Below are 23,832 nucleotides of genomic sequence, written 5' to 3'. Positions count from 1 at the left end.
ATCGGAACACGGGAATCTTCGGCGCACGCGCGCGGCGGTGGCGGAGTTTGTTGTGAGGGTGCCCAGGGATCGTGGAATCAGGGTCAGACCGGTGATGCGGAGAGAAGGGAACGCGCACGATGTTGTGGCGGTGCTGGCTGGGCGACGCCGAAGTCTCGAAGCCTTCCTTAACCTTGCAACCCAGCTGTGGCGGCTGTTTTCTGTAGGGCGAGCGTGGCGGCGTGTGTGAAGGTGTTAGTGCGTGTGAGTCCGTGTATATTGTGTCATTGCTGTGCTTCCCAAGACTGTTTATCCTTATCGCCGGCACGCCTGACTGGTCATATGAACCAGGGTTCGAAATAGAGGGAGAGGCTGAGAGACGTTTTTTCATGTCCGTGCCTCAAAACTCCCGCGCACTAAGAGAGAGAGATAAAAAAATTAGAGCGCTGCCGCTACTGTGAATTTGAAAGACCAGTGAAGCTGTACTGGTGGATAACAACATTATGTGTAGCAACTTACTATAGTAATCAATTAAAGAGTCAAAAATAGGACTTCTTTAGAAATAATTATGAAATAATTGCAATATAACTTGTTTCGGAATGATTTCGATAAAATAATAAAAAAAAACATCTCAGGCCATCACCCTTAACGTGAAACCTGATGAGGGGCGAAGCTTGGAGCGTAAAAGTGTATTCTTGGCGTTTTTGCCAACGAAAGATGAAACCGTTGGGGGGTACAGGTATATATATATATATATATATATATATATATATATATATATATATATATATATATCTTTGCTGCAAAAATCACTTGTCTTTGAAGCACGAAGCGTTCTATTGCGAGACGTGAACGAGTGTCCCGGTGTTTTTTTAGTACGCGTTACGAAGCGCTCTTTAACGCGAGGCGTAAACGAGTGTCCCGATGTTTTAGTACCGTGACTAGATGAGACGAAATATGATTACGACGACGACGACGACGACGACAGGAGACGTCAACAGCCCCAGCCACTGTGGGGCTTCGCCTTTAAAAGTTACGGCCGTTTTCTGTAGGCAATATCCCTCCATAGACGGCGTTGTATCGGCAACAGGCGGGAATTGTGTAACGTTTACAACTTCAATGTCAACTAACTAATCTCGATAAGCAAATAAAACTGGGCGGGATGATATAATCGCGTTACCGGTCAATTTAAGTGTGATTCTATTTCTAAGATACCTACTACATATATACAGAACATTTTTCACTAGCTCTTAAGCAGCTAGCGCGTGTGACTCTTTGTCGAAGCGACTCGATAGACGTACGTGCTTTTGGTCAGAACATAGAGAAAGACAGTTTCGGAGCAAAAACACATTCGGGTTCACGGGCGATTGAACGCGGGTTTCCGGAGCAGCGGTCGAGTGCCTTACCCCGGTGCAACTCCGGCCCTTTGTCAGTGGCCGAACAGGAGTAAGCCTATACAGTCAAACCCGATTGTAACTAACCCGGATAGAAAGAATTATGCTATATAACGAATAAAAAGAAATCAGCTAGGAAAATACATGTGAGACATATTCCTTGTAACGAATTTCACATCTGATATATAGAACTCGGCGCGCCTAGAATTACCGCCGAAATGCATGGTCTCGGAGCGGCGATTGAGATGTTGAGCCTCGCGTAGATGACGTGGCTCCCGACACTTTCCGTAACCGTAAACATGGCCAGTCAGCCAGTCCAGACCAAGACGGCATCATCGGCGAACTGTACGAAGAGCTCGCTAACGTTTCCGTTCTGTGCCGAAAAGAGCGTCCTTGTATATAAGATTTCCTGAATTTTTACGACGACGTTGCAGTCATTGCCAGCCCCTCGGACGCAGACACCATCGCCGATGTCATGGCAGCTGGTGCTGCCGAAAGCAGCGAAGAGCGTAGGATGGCGAGAGTGAAAGCCGTCCGACGCTTACGAAACGCTTTAGGCAGTCGATATGCTCCGCCATTATTGCTTCGATAGTTCGACACGGGCTCGAACTGATGCGGACGATGCCTCGTGTAGAGAATGCTGTGCTAGTTGATGCCTCTAAAACGACCGTGAAAAAAAAATCACCACTTTTTCGCAAAGTAGGCTGATAAGGCGGAAAGTAGCTTTATTGCTTGCACTAAATGGATTGTTTTGTGTATGGCAATGGCATACCTTATTGTGTTCGCTTCTGCATGCGGGGATGGGTGGGTGGGGGGCGTGTACCCGCCTATTGTGAACTCGTAATCGTTATAGGCGCGTTAGGCTATATCAAACTATTGGTTATATCGAACTGATCGTGGTGCATATTACAGTTTGCTATAACCGGGTTTGACTGTACACTCTTAATAAAAAAGGTCGTAAAAAGGTAGTAACGGCCGTATTTACTAACTCCTTACGAACTTTACACCCCGCGGTTTTGTACGTAGGCTCTGCCGCTAACAACTGAATGGTTAGTAAATTAACTGAGCGCAGGAAGTAGTATGCACTAGATTAAGGCCATGCTGATGACTAGGTTGTGCATGGCTAGTTAGTAAACGTATGTAGCTCAGAAGAGTGTTATCGCTGGGACTTCACTAGTGGGGGTATTGGTTCTTACTGCCTGCTTCGGTTAGAAATTCTGACAAGTGCTACATTTACTACCTCCAGTTACTAAGTACCTAGTGTATACTGGGACAAGTAACTTGTTAGTATTATATTAGTGAATGCCCCGTCCTTTTTTTAAAGAGTGTACTGCGTGCCGCCGTACAGGTGAACGTTACGGTACATGAGTGGAACAAGTGCACGCCAGCTACGGCGAGGTTTAATTCTGGACAAGTTGTCGCCTGAAGAGCGGCTAGTCGGCCTGTCGAAGTAATTCGTGCGGAATCACGAAGAAATGCTAACAGATAGACGCGAACACCATGTAGCGGTAAAGAACTGTTTGATAAGTATCGCTAGGCTTCAAAGTCGCTAACAGACTTAGTTACCAGGGTATTTTTGAGGAATAGAGGGGAAGTCCAGTGCATATTAGTAAATGGTTGGCTAATAATTTATCCCAGAGCATCTTTGAACAGGCTGCATTAGGTTTCAGCGCACAATTCCTAAAACGGTATGAAAATTTCCAAGCGTGATTAGGCATTACTAAAAACAACCGAGACAAAGCCTTTAAAAGAACGCAATAACGACTAATAAATACCTCATAATATAAGTGTAGGTGAAATTAAATTTCTGGCATCTAATGGTCACCCCATTACAAAGGGGAAAGCACAATTATTTAGATTTTGAAGAAAGAATATAAATATTGAGAATTAGTGTCGTAGGTGAGGATGGCTGAGTTATAAAGTGGAACACAAACACTAAAAAACAGACGGACGTGGTAAAGCTGAGTGGGTGAGGGACGAGCGAGAATTATTTACTGCCTGGTGCTGTGCCGCGGTTCTGTACGACAGATTTTGCGGGAGTAACGCAAAAACGCAGATTTTGCGGGAGTAACACCTGTAATCGTTATAATAGCGTAAATGGAGATAATTGGTCGGACATAATTCACAAAATCCAGAAAAATAAATGGCTTTAAAGAACTCACACTCTAGACAGGCGGTATAAGAATGCTACGCATTAGCAGACAATTGTCTGAATTTCTGCAGATGTATTTTTCTAACGCGCCCTACACTCTAAGAAATCGGGGGAGCAGTTGAAGAGTCCAACCGTCATTGTACTCTTGCAAGCGTTGGTGGACTCCCCTCGAAAGCTGCGGGGAGTTGGATGCAATGCTCGCTCCCCATGAGGAGGAGAGCAAAACTGACCGCGTACTCTTCTCGTGCGCGGCGGAGTGCAGCCCCAGTTCTGCTCCCGCACCAGTGAAGAGTAAACCTGCGCATCGTCTCCCATCTCCAGTACGAAGAGTAGAATTGCAATTTCATTCTTGTCCAGTGCGGGAGTAAGCATGGAGATGCACTCCTGCCATCTGCGCACACCAACTCAACAGCGATGTTTTATTTGCATACGAATATATTATATAAAGCGGTTGGGTAAAAAGCGCCCGATTACTTCTGCCGCGCATTCTAAACGTGCAAGAATATGAATTCGTGTATCGATTGCTCGCAGCGTTCAGTCGCGGCAGGCGGCAAACCGAAGGAACTAATCTACGGACCGCTGCAGACGGTCGCTTTGAAAGAGTTTGATCTATAGACGTACGCTTGTCCCGCGCCTAGTCGAGCTAAAAATAACGGATTGTAAATCTGAGATCGATTGAGAAAAATGGTGTTGGAAGAAGTGAAGTCCGCGCTCTTATGATAGCTCAAGCTGCAAGCGCAACACGAACCCGACCCAACAACCGTGGCTAGTGTCGCCGAGATAGGCATGTACATACGATAGCTTTTACTAGGTTAAATAAAGGAAATCCGTATACATAACTGGTATTAACAGCAATATGGGGCCTATCCGCAAGATCGGAGTGTGAGGAACAGGCGATATCACTGCGAGGGCACCTCAAATACACCCTCTACGGTGAAAACTATCTCGTCGGCTGACGAGCGACGATAAAAGCGTACACACCGATCGGTTGCTGGAACTCAAGCGCCTTTGTTAAGCAAAGAGAAATGATGACCCCCCCTCCTCCCCCCGCGGCGGCGCAGGCGTGGATCACGATACGTAACGCGTCATACATATTGGGGATCAGGTAACGCGAACCGCCCGAGAAAGCGTGAGAAAGGCACCTTCAGCGAGCCACGAAGTGCGCGTGTTCTGCAAAAACCTACACAGGCGGTGAACCCGTCAAGGTCGGACGGGCGACTTACAGACCGCGCCAGACCACAGAACATGTGCTACGAACGAAGTGGGCTTTCAAGCAGACGCTTCGTGCAACATGGGAAGTTGGACCTGCCCTTTTCATCATACTTGCTTCGACACAGTACGACGTGTGTTGGCTAACTGCTGGCCGCTTGTGCGTCAGCGCGACATCATGTACACGCGAGCAAGTCGTATATTCGTTCATTCGTGCGTGCGTGCGTGCGTGGAACTAGTTTTTCTTTCGGACGAACATCACAGCGGCGGCAGCGCTGAGGCCGATTTCGGAACTATGCGCACTGTGTAGCGATGCGCGCGCTATGGCCGGACTGTATCCGCGGCCGTTGCAGGCTTCGCGCCTTGAGCTTGGGATCTTTCGCAGCTATTACGACCTTGGATTTATCTACCGGACGAAGAAACGCTGGCGGGAAGTAGAGGTAAGCCATTAGTTAATCTCGTATTCTTGTCTTGTGTATTTAACGAAGCAGAGTTACTCTCGGTACTTCTGTCCGCGGAAGCGGTTAGTCCTAACGTTTTCGTGACTGATTTTGACCGTTGCTTAGTTTTGAAGGGCAGCTTTTGTACCCGTGTGCAAACAGCGTCGATTCTTGCACCGTTTCAATCCCTTGGATTCGTGAAGTGTTGGTATCCTTGCGGAATGTTTTCGCAGGTAGGAAGCATGGTCGCGCGAGTAATCGCAGCGCTACGCTGTACTCTTAGCTCGGCGGCTAGGGTTAGAGTGGCGGCCGTGCAGTAGCTGTGGCTACCTGCGCGGCTCCAATGAATTGCGTACAATAGGCTGAGTGATAGGAGCGCGTCTAGCGCGTGGTAGTCACTAAATTACAATAATTTTAGTGACCGCCGCGCGTACAGCAGCAGACTGAAATGCTGTTCAGACAAGTTTTTTTACGTTTTGCTTGAGGGCAGGATGGACGTAAATGGGACTCTTCGGGGCGTACTCACCGCACTGTTAAGGGGTAATTACATGAGTCTAAGGCGATGAGCGACGCGAGAAACCTCACTCAGTGTGTACGGCAAACAGGTATTGTGAGCGACACAGACAAGCGAAAATTTTTTACACAGGCCGCTGTCGGCGGCGACGGCGGCAGGCGACGGGCCGTCGCCGTCGCGGGTTTATTCCCGGACAGAAGCAGCCCCCAAGCGAGCGGCAGCAACGACGACGAAAAGCATTGGCAGCAATGCATTACTTTTTTTCGTTTGTCGCTGTCGCCCACACTGTTTGTTGTATCCATTACATTACTTTTTTCGCGTCGGTTGTCGCCGTCGCTCGAGCGTTCGAGCGTTCTGATCGTTCAATAACGAGCCTATTGGTTCTCATCAAATGTTGCGATCTGCAGCGTGCATGCAACGAAGCGTACTCGAGAATGAAGAAAACAGTAGCTATATGCCCCATTAGCAACTTTTCCACGCTAGTCTTGTGAACGTATAATTGGCCCTACGTTGCAGTCGGCTGAGGACAAAATCTAATGCAAATTATTCAGGGATTATAACCTTACAAAAAGAGTTATGTTTCCTTAAATTTTGTGCAATATTTTTATACCGGGAACGATAGCGGGGTAAGCAGTTGAAGCTACGGACACGTAAGCACTAATGGGTTGGGGGCGCAGTGCGTAGGCAGACAGCTGTAGGGCGCGCTGTCTGAGATGACATTGGCCAAGTGGTACAATGAGCGTGGTGGCATCCAAGGTCACCACATCCGCATCTAGACTGGTTACTGCGCCAAGCAGTATGGCATTCCAATACGGGTTCAATTCGTGCTCTCGGCGCAAAAACTAATCTATCACCCAATAAACTTCATTTAACGTTGTAAAACTCGTTAATATTTTTTTCACTGTAGAACTTATCTTTGCTGTCACCCTCTTTCTGTCTATGTAGGAACCACGGGAAGACGCTACTTGCCCGAAGATTTTTTTTTTGAGAGAGAGGGAGAGATCCCCGAGGCGTTAGCAGCAGTGGCCGTCGCATTCAAGACACTTCTCACACCCTTGGACATCGTGGATGGGTTCCCATTGCTGCTGTCTGTGTTTTGACCGTTCATTGTGTAACACGCTTCAAAGGCGAAGCGCACCTTCTTGCTTCTGTAGACGTTACTTTGGCTCAAGCACGGTGCCCTGGTCGGTACTGTTCTGGAGGCCGCCACCAACATTATGAAGCAGTCAGCTCGAACGTGTTTGTTTTTAATACCAAGTTATGCCTTTTTAAATCTTACTAGCGCATCCTCATTTGAGAACCACCCGCCTAAAAAACCCAGTGGGAATGTTTCCTGCGGTTTCCTATTGTACCACCAAAATATATCTGTTGCAAAGTTGCCGTGTCAATGGCTTTGTATCTTTGTGTTGATTGCAGCTTGTAATGCGTTAATAGTAATCCACGCTGAATTGTTTTAGTCCCAGATTTTTCTTTCGCAAAATTTATTTGTAAATATTTTTTATGTGTGTTAAATAAGAGCTGGCTTTTTCAGTCCATGTGAAGCACTCACTGATGTACTAAGGCCATTTTGTTTTATGTTAATACTGTTAACTATTCTCCCACTGCTGTATTTCTACTAACGCTTTTCGTGCTAATGCCAGTACCTTTTTATTTGTGGATGTTAATGTCATTTTTATCGTCATAATTTAATGTTTGTATTTCAGTGTTTTCAATTGCTTTGCTGCATTTTTATTTGTGAATTTTTTCTTGGATGTATCCTAAATAGGCGCTACGTCTCCTGTGTGCATGTGGAGTAGGAACCGTTTTTATGCCGTGATATTTTAATTCCCAATAAATTGCAGTTTGTGTTAAATTGCAGAATGAACCGATTGTTGTGGTATTTTGAAAAATAAAGTCTGAGCTTGTTTTTTCTTCTTTTCCATGTTTCAAAATAGCTTGTCCTGTTTTGTTTGCTTGTAACTGCCTATAGTACCATCGTGGGGAAGGGGGGGGGGGGGTCTAGTAGCAGGCGGAGCGAAAGCACGCTGCCTCGCGGGGAATAGCAGAACGATCTTGAGGCGTAACGAGATGCTTTCCAAGAGAGAGTAGTAGTACCCGTCTGCAGTATCCGGGAACGCCGCCAATAGAGCTTATTTACGCCTAAAGGGAGTGACGGAACGCTGCCTTGGAGATGGCATTGCAATTCCCACACAGGGTTCAAGTACTCCGCTTCGAAAGCAGCAAGTAAATCCCACGGGGAGTGTTTCGCCTCTCGTTCGGCCGCCACGCGCTACTCCTCGGAAGAGTCGCCCAATGCTTGCAAAGGGAGTGAAATATGGGACAAAAGTTTTTACTCCTAGACAGAGTGCCCAGCACTCCTCGAGTTCTTAGAGTGTAGCCAATCAAAATTTATGACTCCGCGTTTCGGGACGCCTGCTTTTTCCCTTAATGATCAACTTAGTAATTTGGAGTTAATATTTCTCTAAAGCTTCCATAAATTTCAGCGACAGATTGGGTCCTTTGGTCCCTCTTAAAAAAAAAGGTCGTGGCGCTTTCTAACAAGCCACTAATCAGTTACTTGTCCCAGTATTGACTAGGTACTTAGTTGCTTTTACTAACTGGACATGCGTGAACTAGTAAAAAGCTACGAGTAACAATTTTGATCTGCTGAGTGCGCAGCGCGACATAGACACATTCATCCCGCACATATCACACGTGTACAATCAACAAGTGAATTGAGCAAGAAAGGCAGCGGGATGCACGAGGAGAGCGAGTATTACTTGGTTACCTTAGAAATACGTCTACTCTTCTTGCTTTTATAACCAGCAGCGGAAAGACCCCTGATAGAGTCGGTGGGCTTGTCGTAAAAATCAAATATTTTAGCGATAATTTCAGAATTATGAATTTTAATGTGAGCATATACAAGACAGCATCTGGATGTGCAAAAACTTTTTAATCGTGATTTGGTGTGGAAAAAGAGCTGTAGTTATTATGTTCAATAATTCGTAGAATTTGTTACTTCAGTGAATGTTAGTATCAAACCAGCAGCAGTTACTAAGTGCACGGTCTAGACTAGTAACGGTTCCACACTTAGTGGCAGGACCTACGTACCGTTCTGGGGGGTAGTAAACTCCGTAAGGAGTTAGTAAATGCAGCCGTTACTACCCTTTTAGGAGCTTTTTTGTTCGTGACGTTGCCTACTATTTATGGCGTTTTTTTATTTTAAATTTTGGGTGTTTTGCGCATCTGGGCTATGATGCGCGCTGTAATGGAGGTCTCCGGATTAGTTTTCATCGCCTGGAGAAATTTAACATGCGCCAAAATCTCGACACACGGGCACTTTTGCTTTTCGCCGTCATCTGAAAAGCGACCGCCGTGGCAGCTGGGATCGAACCCACGTCCTTGGGCTCAGCAGCACAACGCCTTAGCCACTGATTCACCGCGGCGGGTGCTATGCGCAGTCGTGAAGGCGAGTATCAAACAAGGACTAGGAGGAGCAGAATCACCAGTGTTCAAGATCCCTGTCAAACCGAAACACTCGCTTGTGAAATAGGCGATTGTTACATAAAGGTCCCTAAAACAGACGCCCCCGTAGTGCCACTCTTCACGGATAATGTTAAGAGCTTGAACTGCAACTTCGTATATCTCCATTGGTTCGACCCGTTATTACGTGGAACGATGGTTTAACAAAGATATATAATCAAGGAAACATCTTTGATACCTGGGAGTCTAAAACTTCCTTTTTGTGGTGCAAAAATCTGGTCCTTAGAGTTCGCAAGAAACAAATATATTGGATATGGATGTATTTTAATTCAATTCGAATTGCACGTGACCCCGCACCTGGTTTTGTGGACACGCATTAGTAGAATCCATCAACCTCGTGAAATATTGACAGTTTATAAGCACGGATTGAAGTAGCAGTATGAGTGTTCACCATTTCGCTGAAGCTTTTGCCAAACATATAATTTATAGATTAGGGCCGATGTAAGTCTTTAGTGTTGGGTATAAAATTGGAGCTTTCTGCGCAAAGAATGACAGGCGCCCGACGATTTGCTTTTAAACCGAGAAGTCGTTGGAGCAAGCAGCGTTCTACTTTAGCCATCCGACCTCGGGGCTTGTAACTGAAGTACAGAACCCAGAGCCTTTGTCGTACATAAGACGAATAAGCCTACGTGCCCAAATCACGGCGGACTAGCGGCAACTGCGGTCGCCTTGTCGGGTCAGTGCTCCCAATATTTGCTCTGGGAGGTCGACAGGAACGTAAACAGCGGAGGCCTTTGTTGGGACAAGTTAAGGAGCGTGCTTTTGTTTCCGCAGTGCTGCCGACACACAACACAGGGCGTAATAACCATTCTCCGAGATGAATGAATGGCCAGGAATTGTCTAGGCGTAGTAGGAGCGAATGTGGAGCACCCCCCCTTACACACACACACACACACACATAGAAGCCGCGCGCTAACTACCACCCCCCACTTTTAGGACGAAAAAAGAAGCACGAAAAGAGGGAACTCTCGAGGAGTTAAACGCGCACGACCCAGATTGTGCGCTCGAAAAGATTTCTCGACTAAGCCGCGCTTTACTGCCGGCCGGCGAGGGGCTGACCGAATTCTCGTCGACGCCATCCAACTCCTGCCGCTAATGGCCCCCATCACGGCGGACAAGAGCAGTGCGAGCGAATTAGCGGCGAACACAATGGAACAGTGGAGTCCCGCTACTGGAACTCGCATTGTGAGGAGCGCGCGCGCGTGCGGTCTCGAGCGCGGCCGGCCACGTCCTACAAGCGCGACAAAACAACGCGCTGCAGATGGAGTCGAGATTGGGGATGTGCGAGTAAAAGGAGCGCGAGAGGAGGAGGAGGAAGAGGGGCAAGATCAAGATCGCGGACGGCAAGAACATTGTGCGAGCAGTGCAAGGTCTGCATGTTCCACATCGCGGACTTTCGAAGCGGCTTCTCCGTGGGCGCTCTGCGCCGCTGCCCTCGAGGTCAAGGCGCGCACGCGGTCAGAACATTTTCTTTTTTTTTCTCTCATCCCGATTTAGCGGCCCCGCTGCTATGCTTTCATCGGGCCGGCCGAGCTGTCGTCGGTTTAAGCTGGCCTTGTAGCATATTCGCGCCATTAACACTACTTTTCTTTTTCTTTTTACCAATTCCAGTAAACAGAGTTCGTTGCGCACAATGACATTAAGTTCAGCAATGCACAGTAAACACTCGTTATAGCGATGCCCTCGGCACAGTTAAAAGATTTCGTTATGACCGGTACTTCGCTAAATGCGAGGATAACTTGCTGTCTCTGCAATGCAGCTGCGAAAAAACATCATGTAATGGAAGCATTTGAATAAAGCGATTTTGTTGTAACGATGGTATACTGTATACCGACTGAAAGTTCATATACCGAAGCTCTCGCGTGGGGAAAGATTTTTTAATATCGACATACTTAGAAGCCTATTTTTTAAAGTATTGGGAGCTTGGGACGTATCTCGCAGCTTCTAACTTCTTGGGGCGTATCTCGAAGTGTCTAACGCTGAGTGCTTATGAAACTGTCACTAAGAATCCACGAGTTTCATTTCCTGGTAGCATTTATTATGTTAATTGGCGAGTAGCAGGAAAAGCATCCATGTCAACCGACATAGGAATACTCCTAACTTTACATTGAAGTAGCTTTATCTGAAGCTTAACTAGAAATTAGTTGATTTTTATGGTGACTGCTTCGTCAATTATTAGTAAACCTGCGTTACAGGAGACATGTCCTGACTTTCCTAGACAAGTGCCAGGAGTTTGGTAAACTCCATTGCAATTCGGCGGTAGCGACACACCTAATGCAGCGTTATCGCCATCTCCTAAGACCATCAGCATCTTTAAAGCGAAACCTCACGACTGCAAGCCATACTCACTTTCCTGTTGTGCCGAGGCTGGGACACAGAACAGTAGAGACGCAAGCAGAAGTCCGGCGGTAAGCACTCGTAACCGGCCGGCAAAGGGCCCCGTGATCTGCGCACTGGCACACATTTTGAAACAAGGGTGCAGTGTTCCGTCGTCTTCCAGAAGGACTCTTCGAGACCGCAAGAAAGCGTCACCGATTTACGATCAGCAGCTCCTCATGCCCGTACGCAGCAGTGACTGTGGACCGAGACTATCAGCACCCACGGGTGAGTCCCCGGCGGTCAGGCGGCAAGGCAGCGTCCAGCTATCTTCGCCGTCCCAATCAGGAGCAAACGAGGGCACCGGGACTCCTTCCGGCGCGCGCGGCGACGACTAGAAGACAAGACAGGCGACAAGACGTCCCGCCGGGAAGGCTGGCGCGTGAGCGGCAAAACAAACAGCTTCCACGGCCGAGCGGACGGGAACGGAACGTGGCCTGGACGGTCACGCCGCGGGAGACACCAGGAAACGGGACGCTGCCGCCGTGCCGTGCTCGATGACGCACACTGCAGTGTCCGGGACGGCTGTGCTCGGCCAACTGGACGCTCCTGGCAGCGGTAGCGGGTAGAGATCGTCTGCCGGCGGCGGCGGCAACCATGAACTTGATTCAGCGGGCCTTCGGTGGTGGCGGGGGGGAAAGAAGGGCATTACGTACACGCAGGGCAGACCAGAGAGGAGGAAGGAGGACCACGTGACCTCTCCGTCATTAGTTTTTGGTTCTTGAATTGGTGCGACGATGAGGGGGAGGAGAACCGGAAGAGGAGGGAGGAAGAAGAGGAGGAGTAGAAGCGTGGGCCAAGTTCCGCCGGGTCTTCTCCTTGTTCCGAATACCTGCAAAGCGCCAGGCGGCGGAGCGGTGCTCCGCAGGGTGGCACTCTCGCCCCTCCGCTGTTCCTTCCAGCCAGTCGGGTCATCGTCCCACCCTCGCCACCACGGCGACGCTTCTCCTCGCACACCTGGCGGGGAAGAGGAAGAAGCGGCTGGAAGGGAAAAAAAAACAAGGAAGAGAGCTGAAGAAGCGAAATAGAAACCGACTTCGTTCCGCGCGCGCAACGGAACGCGGAGGGAGAACAACTGGCGCAACAAAAGTTGGGAGAGATCAAGCGAGCGCGCGCCACCGCGGCTTCCGACAGCAAGTGACGGGCAGGGAGGCGTCGTACCGGTGCTTGCGGCATCAGGTCGGAGTGGAGGAGATGATAAAGAGGCGCTATAACCGGGCCGAGGTGCGATGACTGTAGTAGGGGAGGTGCGAGGGCGTGCTGATCTTTTGTTTCTGTGTTGCAGCCCGTCTTTGGATGACACCGTGTGGCCGAGTGGAGACGTCTCTGGCGGCACCATGTCTCCTCGTGTTGAAAGAACAAAGCCATCGCGGCCTTTTAGATATGCGTTACAGACCTTAACGGACGCGGCTGTTAGCTAGTTTGTCGGGGGTGTAAACCACGGCGTCGCAGATGCAGCAAGGGGCGCACCTTGCCCGCTGATCCTGCCGGCATGGAAAAGAAAGATGAAGAGTGGCTTGGCGTCAGCAAGAGCCCGCGCCAGTTGCCGGAACGGAACGTCAATGCATTTAGAAAGAGAATAAAGCCGTTCCGTCTATCCCAGCTTCAGGTAAGCGTGAACGTCTTGAGGACACAAAGAGCCAGCCTAGTGCCGCCAACGAGCTGTTGAATACCGGACAGACAACACAACCGACGCGAGCCGAAACGTTCACGATACCGTTGGTTTCTCGGACACCGAACTGAATTCATCACATCCTCGTTTAAGCTGTGCAAACCATTGGGTGTTTATGTATCGGAAATCTAGTTGCCTCACTTTTTTTTAAAGACCGGCATCAGAGAAAACACGATACTCCGTTCGGAGCCGTCGCACGAAGTGCAGTTAACCCTTTTTATAACAAAATCGCTTTATTCAAAATCTCGCTTCATTCGAAGCACTTCATAGTCCTTACTTCCGTGCATAAGGAGCATATCATTTCCGCTTTTACCAAAATGCCACTTATAACAAAGCCGGTTTCCTGACCCAAGGAATAATGACATCACACTAGTTTTCATACTGTGACGTCACTATTTTAATGAGGCTCTTAATGTGAAGCCACTAATTTTTTATAATTACGTCACTTTTTTTCATACTACCTCAGCCTAAAAAAATGGGTTTCAGGTTAATATAGACGTCTTCTTTGTTTCCGCTCATGTTATACGAATCAAACGTGCTAGCAATGGGCTAAATTTAGCCGGGCACGCAATGGCCAGTGCTACGCCTAGCAGATGCCAGAAAATCGACAGGGTTGTTGGTGCGATGGGAACAGCGCTCTTACACACGCATTTCTCGTTTTTTTAAAAAATCGCGTAAATTGTCTGGGAGAACTTTGGACATGGCCTACGCTTTGTAGGTTTTGATCTGGTAAGGTAATTAAAAAATACAAACACCAGTTCTCGTAGCTGTTATTTTCGTTGCGGTAGAATAGAAATGCTCTCCTGTGCCAGATTATCGTCGTTACTTCACGTATTAGGGCTAAACTCACGTATTCGTGCGGCATAAGCAAAAAAAGAAATCCCGGGCATATCCACTAACGTGAAACCTGCAAGGGAAGGACGAAGCAAGAGGTGTATAAGTGTACTCTTGGCGCCTTAGAGTTTTTGCCCACGGAGAAGACACGATTGGGATAGAGGTATACAGCTTTGCTTTAAAAGTCTCGTGTCTGAAACACGAAGCGGTCTAGTGCGAGGCGTAAACAAGTGTTCCAGTGTTTTTTAAGTACGCGTTACGTTCTAGCGCGAGGCGTAAACGAGTGTCCCGGTGTTTTAGTACCGTGACTACATGAGACGACACTTACGACGACGAAATGAGACGCCAACAGCACGAGCGCCTACGAGGCTTCGCCCCTAAAACTCGTGCACCACTCCCTCTAACGACGATGATGGTTGAACGCGAATTTTTCTCGTGAGGCAGTTCCTGGTTGTCGCCTGAATTAGCACCTGGACTCGAAGAAGGTTTGGTTGGACTTTTCTCGTTGAGCTTTGACTTTGACTCGCACGCAGTTTGGGCATTTCATGCCAGTGGCTTTGACTTTGACCATTCGCCAGTTCATTTCGCGCGAAGAAAGCATCGCGTTCAACCATTGTCGACGTTAGACGGAGGGGTGCATGATTTTTTCTGTCTAATTTTGCCCGTCCATGCATCCTTCCCCAAATCCAAACTGCGTCCGCCGTGCCGAAATGGCGCAATCGGATAGACGTCGGTTTCAAACGCGAAGGGTCCAGGTTCGATTCCTCCTACCACGGAAAAAGTTTTTTCTGCACTTCACCCATGCTCGTCATCATCGTTTGATAAAGTTGGCTTTTCTGCACTGTGTCTTCGGCGCTCACGGACAAATAAGTGAGACGTAGAAAGCTTCGCTTTAAAGCGACCCTGCAACACTTTTTTCAACTTTTTTGGAAACCTTAAATGCTTGCATAACATAGTCACCCAACACACCCAGTACTTAGATTAGGGGGGTCGCAAAATACCTCAGCCAGAAATTACTGCCCTATACCCATCAGGTAACTTGGAAACTCGCTCAAAAGATTTTTTCTCTCTCTCCCGGTCTTGACGTTCTTTGACAGCTCGAATTACGTAAGTAAGGCCATGTAGCGGCTATTGGCTGGTTTTCCTTCAGTTGCAGCAATGAACGCTTTTTGATATCAACTTTAAAAATAACGCCTCAAAAGCAAAGCAGAAACGGAAGGCGGATCTTCTGCGACGAGCAAATCACGCAGTGCCGCTCCGTGCTGGCGATAACAATAGCTTTCGCAGTGCTTTTAGACGCGAAGGAAAGAGTGAAAGCGCTTATAAAAAGTGTTGTAGGGTCCCTTTAACTGTGCAATTTCAGCAGATTCCCGTGTAAATTCTATGCTCATTTACCACTACAGATTTTTTTTTTTTTGCTACACTATGCCGAGCATATGATTCGACTGTGATACAACGGTGAATAAAAACACCGACCAGAAAGTATATTTCGTAAAATAAAAGACGTTTCGGCTCCCACACGGGAGCCGAAACGTCTTTTATTTTACGAAATATACTTTTTCGTCGGTGTTTTTATTCCCCGTTGAATCATGACCCACCGCAACCAGACGGGATTCCGTCCAACCACAGATTTCATGATTCGACTCAAAACTTTCGTCTATGCTGCGACCTTCCGCAATGCAAGCATAACGTTCTTCTGCATTGCGCAGTGCCTCAGCGCAGGTCACGTTTTGTAGTCAAACAACACGCACGCTGTTTTTAATCACTCAATTTTCTGCGTTTGCGGCATAGATTGGTCACTCGAATTCAATGTAGTGAAGGTGAACCACGAGACTGCCTAAGCGCGTAACCAACTTCATGTTGCCACGGTGGGCAATAATGGCGTACTCGTCAATACACGAAACCCTTGTTATAGCGAAGTCGCTTTATTCAAAGTCTCCCTTACCGTCCCGGCGGCAAACTGCAATGCAGGGAAAGCTGAATAGTCACTATTGAAAGCAGAAATTAGGGCTAGTTGGTGATACGATTTCGACAAGGTAAAAGGCGCGACAAGACGGGGACACAAGAAGAGACAGTTACGCGGGACGAGGATTAGACGAGAGAAAATGCCCATGTACAGCTTCAATCACATTCTCTGTCAAAGCTGCGCCTCCCGTATCTTTTTATCGTTTCTGCGCATATATATGTGTGCTGCCGCTCTCGTCAATAAAGCCGCAGCTGATGTCCAGCGCTCGTACCGTGTACTGTCTCTTCTTGTGTCCCTGTCTTCTACCGCCTTTTACCATGTTGAATAATCACCACCGCTTTAAACGAAGCACCGTTTGCAACAAAGCCAGTTTCCCTTCCCCAGGGCTTCATTATAACGAGGGTTCGCTGTACCTGGGCTAGTCATGACGTTTGCGGGTAATATGAACAAAAAATGCGGAAAAAATGCATTGACACTGTGAAGAAACAACGTTTACCAACACAAAAGGGCCGTGCAGCGGGGGTGGATTTGATGGCGTAAGCTAAGCCTGCAGTTTGGCTTGAGGCCCGGACTTGAAAGGAACCCTGAAACACTTTCGACAAGTGCTGTCACTCTTTCCTTCGCGTCTGGAACCACTGCGAATGCTATAGTTATTGCCAGTACGGAGCGACACTGCGTGATTCGCTCGTCGGACCAGATACGCCTTCCATTTCTGCTTTGCTTTTGTGGCTTTTTTTAAAAGTTGCAATCGACAAGCGTACATTGCTGCAACTGAAGAAAAACCGGCCAAGAGCCGCTACATTTCCCTAGTGACGTAATTAGAGCCGTCGAAGAACATCTAGACCGGGAGAGAGAGAAAAGTCTTTTGAGCGAGTTTCTAAGTTATCTCATGGGCATAGAGCAGCAATTTTTGGCTGAGGTACTTTGCGACCCCCTAATCTAAGTACTCGGTGTGTTGGGTGACTACGTTCTGCAAGCATTTAAGGTTTCAAAACAGTTAAAAAAAGGTGTTGCAGGGCCCTTTAAAGCAATGAAATGACTGTGTAGCCCCTAGCCAGCCCGAGAAATGCCGCTGAGTGCTTGCACTGGGTACTCTCCGTCCCATTTAAAGGGGCTATCAAGACATAATACAACTTTGTTCAATTTGAAAGAACTCAGCTCCATCGTAGCCACGAAACACGTTCCTTTTTAAATGAAAAAAGGCAAGAAATGCCGACTAGCATTCACATTTCGCGCTACAGCGACGTGATGTGGCCTGGCACCAAGATATAGTCATCAGTGGGGATCCTCGATTTACCAGTCCTGGACGGTCCGCGGGCAGTCCGAGGACTGCCTTCAGACCGGAAGTCCCATAGGAATACATGGGAAAATCGAGCGCTGGATCGCGGCTCGGGCAGTCCGCGGACGATCCGGGACTGATAACCGAGGAGGCCCAGTGGGTCACCTGCACGTTAGGATTCAACTGATGCGATCAAACGGAACAAAAGAGGTCGCACCACAATCGCCCAGTCGTCTTCCTTGGCGGGGGCTGAAGTCGGCGGCTGACAATTGCACAAACAAGATTTGTGACGAAATAAAAGCGTCGCGAGGAAGTAGCTAGGGAGTCACCACTGCTTCTTATATTTTCCTTATCTCTGTTATCTATTTGAAGTTTCCGATAAAACTTGTATGATTCTTATCGGGACAAATTATCCTTTTTAATCATCAGGAGTTGTGTTTTGCCTTCATGGTCCCTTTAAGCGCCAGATTTGTCCAAGCCGCTGAGTGTTAGGGGCGAACTCCTTAGGGGCTCAGGCTGTCGGCGTCTCATGTCGTCATCGTCTCATGTAGCCACAGTACTAAAACAACGGGACACTTGCTTTCAAACGCCTTGCGCTAGAACGCTTCGTGCTTCAAAGACACGAGACTTACGGCAAATCTTTATACGTCTACCCCCCACCGGTTTCATCTGCGTGAGCAAGAACCCCAAGGCGCCAAGAATACACTTACTGCATGCTTGGCCCATCCCTAGGTTTCACGTTATGGTTTCATCTCCGCGGGCAAAAACGCCAAGGCGCCAAGAATACATTTATACACTGCATGCTTCGCCCCTCCCCAGGTTTTACGTTAGAGGAGATGGCCCGGGATTTTTTATGCGCTTCTGTCCTCCCCATATGGATAGACACAATGGCTATAGCGGTCGCGCACTTTTTGCTTGACCGTATTCCACAACTCAAGTGCTTTGCGGTTCATCGGGGATTTCACATCCTTAGTAATCTCCGGCTGTTCCCAGGAATGAACACTCTAAGGCAATCCTGCAGCTCAGCTTCCCCATCATGAGCTCAAGGGACCATTTAACGCAGTCATCAAAGAAAATTCGGCGAATGGCAGCAACGTCAAGCTAGCTGATTCAAAAATTAAAGCCGTTCCACTCAATGTGAAAGCGTTCGGTAGTGCAGAACAGTGATTCGCCATAATGGGCTGTGGCGCCGTTTATCCGCTCACTGCTACCACCCTATGCAATTCAAATTTCCCGCCCTCGTAGTGCTCGCGCGCCCCCCGCCTGAATCTGCGCCAGGGGGAGCTCTGTTCTTTTTTCGCTTGCTTTAATTTCGTATGCTGAAGCTGCCGTGCGTCATTTCGAACGCGCCATTTCTTTCTTGCGGGGCTGGAGCGTTTCTGCGGCATTTGGAACACGCCATTTCTTTCTTGCGAGGCCGCTTTTTTCGCTTACTATCGTAAAAACCAACCCAACGAGCGTTCCTAACTAAATGAACGCGGAGGATGCTGGTTATATACATAGATTTTGCCTGAAATGTACCTGCAGTTTTCTTTACGCTAAATTACAAGGAGATGTATGACAAGCGCCAGCCGCTCACGAGGTCCGAGCGGTTATGACTATTTAAACCGCATGGTTTTCGAAGCCTCAGCGTGAATACCTGACCCCGGTACATCAGGCTCTACTTGGGTCCGTTATCTCACTGCACCGCCTGATTCCGGCAGTCGCATCGACCGTTAGCGAGCTACGACGACAGGCGAGCCCATAAAGCACTCGGCACTTAAAATGTATTCTGCGCTGTGGCACTACGCAATGAAGAATGCCATGCTTCCATAGCGTGAAAGTTAAGGCATAAAGTTGGGCTAGTTGGTTATCTGACTGCATTTTACTAGCGAAAAATAAACACGGACGAAGAAGAAGTCTAGCGAGTGTCCTGTGTACTTCTTCTTCGTCCGTGTCTATTTTTCGCTAGTAAAATTCTGCATAGCGTGACGCTACTGCCAAGACCGAACTTTTGAGTAGCATCGCGTTCTCGATATCGTCATTCGCCGAATTTTAATCCTTGGCTGCATGAATTAGTCAATCGGGTGCACTGTGGCGAAACCCAAAGGACTATCTTAGAGCGCACTTCCCAACACCCACGCCACTCTTTCATGAACGTCGAAACTTCTCGTGTTAGATGCACGGAGTGTCCAGTAGCACTTCAACGCTAGTTTTTGTTGCCAAACATCATCCGCTTCAACTGTAGACGTCGCACGCAACTCACGTGACCTCTACTGCATATCCACGCATGACCGCAGCCTCACAAAAGGAACGCGACCTTTTCTTCCAAGCACTTGGCGGGGGCAAAATCTGTGTACGGAAGCATTTCTCTCGCGCACCTTCTAACTGCCAAGTAAAAGTGAAACAGACAACACCGCAGCGAGTGAGAAGCCAATTCAAAGCGGTTGGTAAGAGCGAGGGAGGGAATGCCGTACAAAAGACAAGCAGATCCGCTGTAATTGCAAAGGTCTCCGAAGGAGGAATGGACGGCCGACGAGCCGGTCTCGGTAAAAAGAAGGAGCGTGCGCCGTGTCTCTACATACCCTTGAGGCCCAAGAGGCTAATCTTACGGAAGGAGCCTTGAGGTGTTTATTCCGACAAAAGCGAGAGCACCGTGCGGGCGGTGCTTTCAAAATTTGGTTCCGGTGCACCGGCCGCTTGATCGATGCTGCAGGATTCGCGATGTTGGGCTGTATTCAGTCGTTTCCGTACCGCGAAGAGGGAATCGAGTGGTTCCCGTTGTCTAGTACGCGAGTCAAGCACGCATTTTCATTTTTCGGGACTGCGGGAACGTCAAACTGCTCTAAGTAGCTTTCTCGCAGCGAAAGCTGCTTATCAGAGCTCTCTGCTTGGACAAAATCGTTCTCTGACGCCAAAAATCTCATCTCATCTGGCCAGCAATCACCTAGGTATCCTGGGATGACGACACCACTCGATGCCCAGAGGTGCGCGTGCTGTTTTCATCATCATCATCACCAGCCTGTCTACGCCCACTGCAGGGCAAAGGCCTCTCCCATTATTCTCCAATTACCTCGGTCCTGTGCCAACTGTGACCAATTTATCCCCGCAAACTTCTTGATCTCATATGCCCATCTAACTTTCTGCCGCCCCCTGCAGCGCTTGCCTTCTCTAGGGATCCACTCTGTTACCCTTAATGACCAGCGGTTATCTTGCCTTCGCATTACATGCCCTGCCCAAGTCCATTTCTTCTTCTTAATTTCTACTAATATGTCTTTAACACCAGTTTGCTCCCTGACCCACTCCGCTCTCTTCTTGTCCCTTAATGTTACACCTATCATTTTCCGCTCCATTGCCCGCTGAGTCGTTCTCAATTTAAGTTGAACCCTCTTAGTGAGCCTCCAAGTTTCTGCCCCGTAGGTGAGTACCGGTAAGATGCAGCTGTCATACACTTTCTTCTTCAACGACAATGGTAGGCTGCTATTCATTATCTGATAATGTCTACCATATGCACCCCATCCCATTCTGATCCTTCTAATTATCTCTGCCTCATGGTTGGGATCTGGGGTCACAACTTGGCCTAAGTATATATATTCGCTTACCACTTCCACTGCCTCGCCATCTATCTCAAACTGCTGTGCTGTCCCGAGGTTATTGATCATTACTTTAGTTTTCTGCATATTAATTTTCAGGCCAACGGTTCTACTCTGTTCACCCAGTGCGGAAAGCATGCTTTGCAATTCGTCCCCCGAGTTACTTAGCAAGGCAACGTCATCAGCAAATCTGAGGTTACTGAGGTATTCTCCATTAACCCTTACTCCCACCTGTTCCCAATCCAACGTTCTGAATACTTGTTGTAAGCATGCTGTGAACAACATTGGAGAGATTGTGTCTCCTTGTCTGACACCCTTCCTTATAGGTATTTTACTGCTCTCCTTATGGAGGATGATGGTAGCTGCAGACCCATTATAGATATCCTCTAGTATCCTTACATAATGCTCATCTACCCCCTGGTTCCGTAATGCCTGAATGACTGCTAGGGTTTCGACCGAGTCAAATGCTTTCTCATAATCTATGAAGGCTATATATAGGGGTTGAGTATACTCAGCGCACTTCTCTATCACCTGATTGATCGTGTGAATATGGTCCATTGTTGAATAACCTTTACGGAACCCTGCTTGTTCTTTAGGTTGACTGAAATCTAAGGTTGCAGAGATTCGGTTAGCGATTACCTTGGTAAATACCTTGTAGACGACTGACAGTAAGCTGATCGGCCTGTAGTTTTTCAAGTCCTTCATGTCGCCTTTCTTATGGATTAGGATGATGTTCGCGTTCTTCCAAGATTCCGGTATCATTGCGGTCATTAGGCATTGCGTATACAGGTTTGCCAGTTTTTCAAGTACAATTTCTCCGCCATCCTTCAAGAGGTCTGCTGTTATCTGATCCTCACCAGGTGCTTTGCCCCCTTTCATTTCTTTCAAAGCCTTCCTTACTTCTTCGGTCGTTACTGGTGGGATGTCTATCTCCTCTGAACTACTGTCTCGTTCGGCATTATCCTGTATGTCCCGGCTACTGTACAGATCCCTATAGAACTCCTCGGCCACTGTGACTATTTTATCCCTATTTGTGATGACATTGCCTTGCTTATCCTTAAGTGCATACATCTGATTTTTCCCCACGCCAAGACGTCTCTTTACTGCTTTCAATCAATCAATCAATCAATCAATCAATCAATCAATCAATCAATCAATCAATCAATCAATCAATCAATCAATCAATCAATCAATCAATCAATCAATCAATCAATCAATCAATCAATCAATCAATCAAATCAATCAATCAATCAATCAATGACTATGGGTCATCATAACTGTTGCCTTTGTTTTTGTCGTTGTCGGCCTGGAGACCATTAGAAGCATGGCGTTGCGCAGAATGCATTGCGTTGCTGAGTGACCACGAAAAAGAAGCATGCAAAGTTTGTGACATCAGATTTTGTCCATAGCATGTGTTTAGCAAGACAGCAGAGTTAGCACCGGGATATAAGAGGGCTGTCGGTTGGGTGGCAGGATATAGTCTAAGACAACCACAGGAATCCCAGACGCTTGTGCTGCTGAGCACGAGGTCGCGGGTTCGATTCCCGGCCGCGGCAGCCGCTTTTCTGATGGAGGCGAAAAGCGAAAACGCCCGTGAGTACGAGATTGCGGCGCACGTTAAAGATCCCCAGGTGGTCAAAATTAATCCGGAGCCTTCCACTACGGCGTGCCTCATCGCCTGCGCTGCGTCGGCGCGTTAAACCCTACAATCAATCAGGAATCCCAGACGCAATGGTTAGGTCACATTCTATATATAGCTCATAAAAAGTATTTTAGTATAGTTGAAGACGATATTTCTGAAACCAACCAAATCGCAATTTCTAGCGGCTGTGCGTAATAGTTCCACAAGTTAAAAAAAAGCCATGCACCCTTCCGTCTATCCACGACGATGGTTGCAAGGGAAGCTTCCTCGTGATGGATTCTTTGGTTGGCCAATCCCACACTCCGAGTATATGCTACTGCGGAGGTACGCACCACCTTTATAGAATACCCGCAGCAACTCTAGGGTGTGCACTCCGTAGGCCTAACGTTTGGATTCTGGGTGTGTACGGTGCGAATCGGTACCTGCTGCTTGACGTTCGCTCTGTGTTTGCACGTGCGCAGGTCTCTATAATGTCTTCCTTGTCGCAAAGTTTGTTTATGTGCTGCAAGTACTTCATTGTGCGCCTTCTAAAGTACAAGCTCTACGTAGAGTTTTTGCTACTTTTGTGTGGGGTTCTTAACGGGAACCTATGCGTAGGGACAATTTTTTTCTTCCACTAGTGTCTGGGGGTGCTGGGCTGACGCATTTGTTTGTACACCAGCTTGTGTCTCGGTTTTTCTTCTATAAAGTGACGCACCATCCACTTCTGCTAAACGTTATTCAACAGCGAATAACTTTTCATTTACCTTTTTGCTTGTCTCCACAGGTGAAGTTAGCACGAAGCCACGACGGGGTTTTTTTAAAGAAGGTGGTCGACACCTTTCAATTTTTTTACGTCAAGGTTTTCCCTGCAATGTCTGTTTACCCTTTCCAGGAAGTCTCTGACGAACACTTTATTAGAGAGTCTGTTCCCAGTGCCGGTTTATCGCCAGCCTTACATTGGCCACCATAAGGACAGTGTTTTGAAGCGTGTCACACGCATGTGTCTTCCACCAAATGCAAAAGCGTTTTTCTTTAAGCTGCATACATCAACACTCCCAGTGAAAACGTGATTGCACAAAAAATGAATGTCTATTTCTTGGTCTGACAATCGCCGCTCATGTAATCAACCTGAAACCATTGGCCATTGTTTTGTTTTGTGCCGGGATGCGGTGTTTTTTTGGGATGTGCTGCAATGAACTCTTAAAAAGGTCATGGACATTACCCCTTATACAATTCGGTTCTTGCCTTTCCGAGATGCTACTGGAGTGCTGTATGATATATTTGTTGTGATGGGATCGC

At 47.8% G+C, this 23,832-nt stretch overlaps 1 protein-coding gene across 2 annotated transcripts in view; it reads right to left on the bottom strand.

Moving 5' to 3' along the window:
• Positions 1-23,832, bottom strand: part of LOC144163206 (uncharacterized) — a 294,763-nt gene that overhangs the window by 104,396 nt on the left and 166,535 nt on the right. Inside the window, exon 2 of one of the 2 annotated variants that reach the window (XM_077694062.1) lies at positions 11,560-12,567. The exons of the other annotated variant lie outside the window; for it this stretch is intronic. Within the exon in view, the coding sequence (XP_077550188.1) occupies positions 11,560-11,674 (115 nt within the window). The 5' untranslated portion in view covers positions 11,675-12,567. The remainder of the gene's footprint in view (positions 1-11,559; positions 12,568-23,832) is intronic. 2 annotated transcript variants of the gene reach the window in all.

This window comes from Haemaphysalis longicornis, unplaced genomic scaffold, assembly GCF_048455015.1.
Source record: "Haemaphysalis longicornis isolate Haplotype H1 unplaced genomic scaffold, Haemaphysalis longicornis Haplotype H1 scaffold_12, whole genome shotgun sequence".
In the NCBI taxonomy this organism is placed as follows: Eukaryota; Metazoa; Arthropoda; class Arachnida; order Ixodida; family Ixodidae; genus Haemaphysalis; species Haemaphysalis longicornis.
The sequence above is the reverse complement of the archived record's forward strand: the minus strand, read 5'-3'. Positions and strand labels throughout refer to the sequence as shown.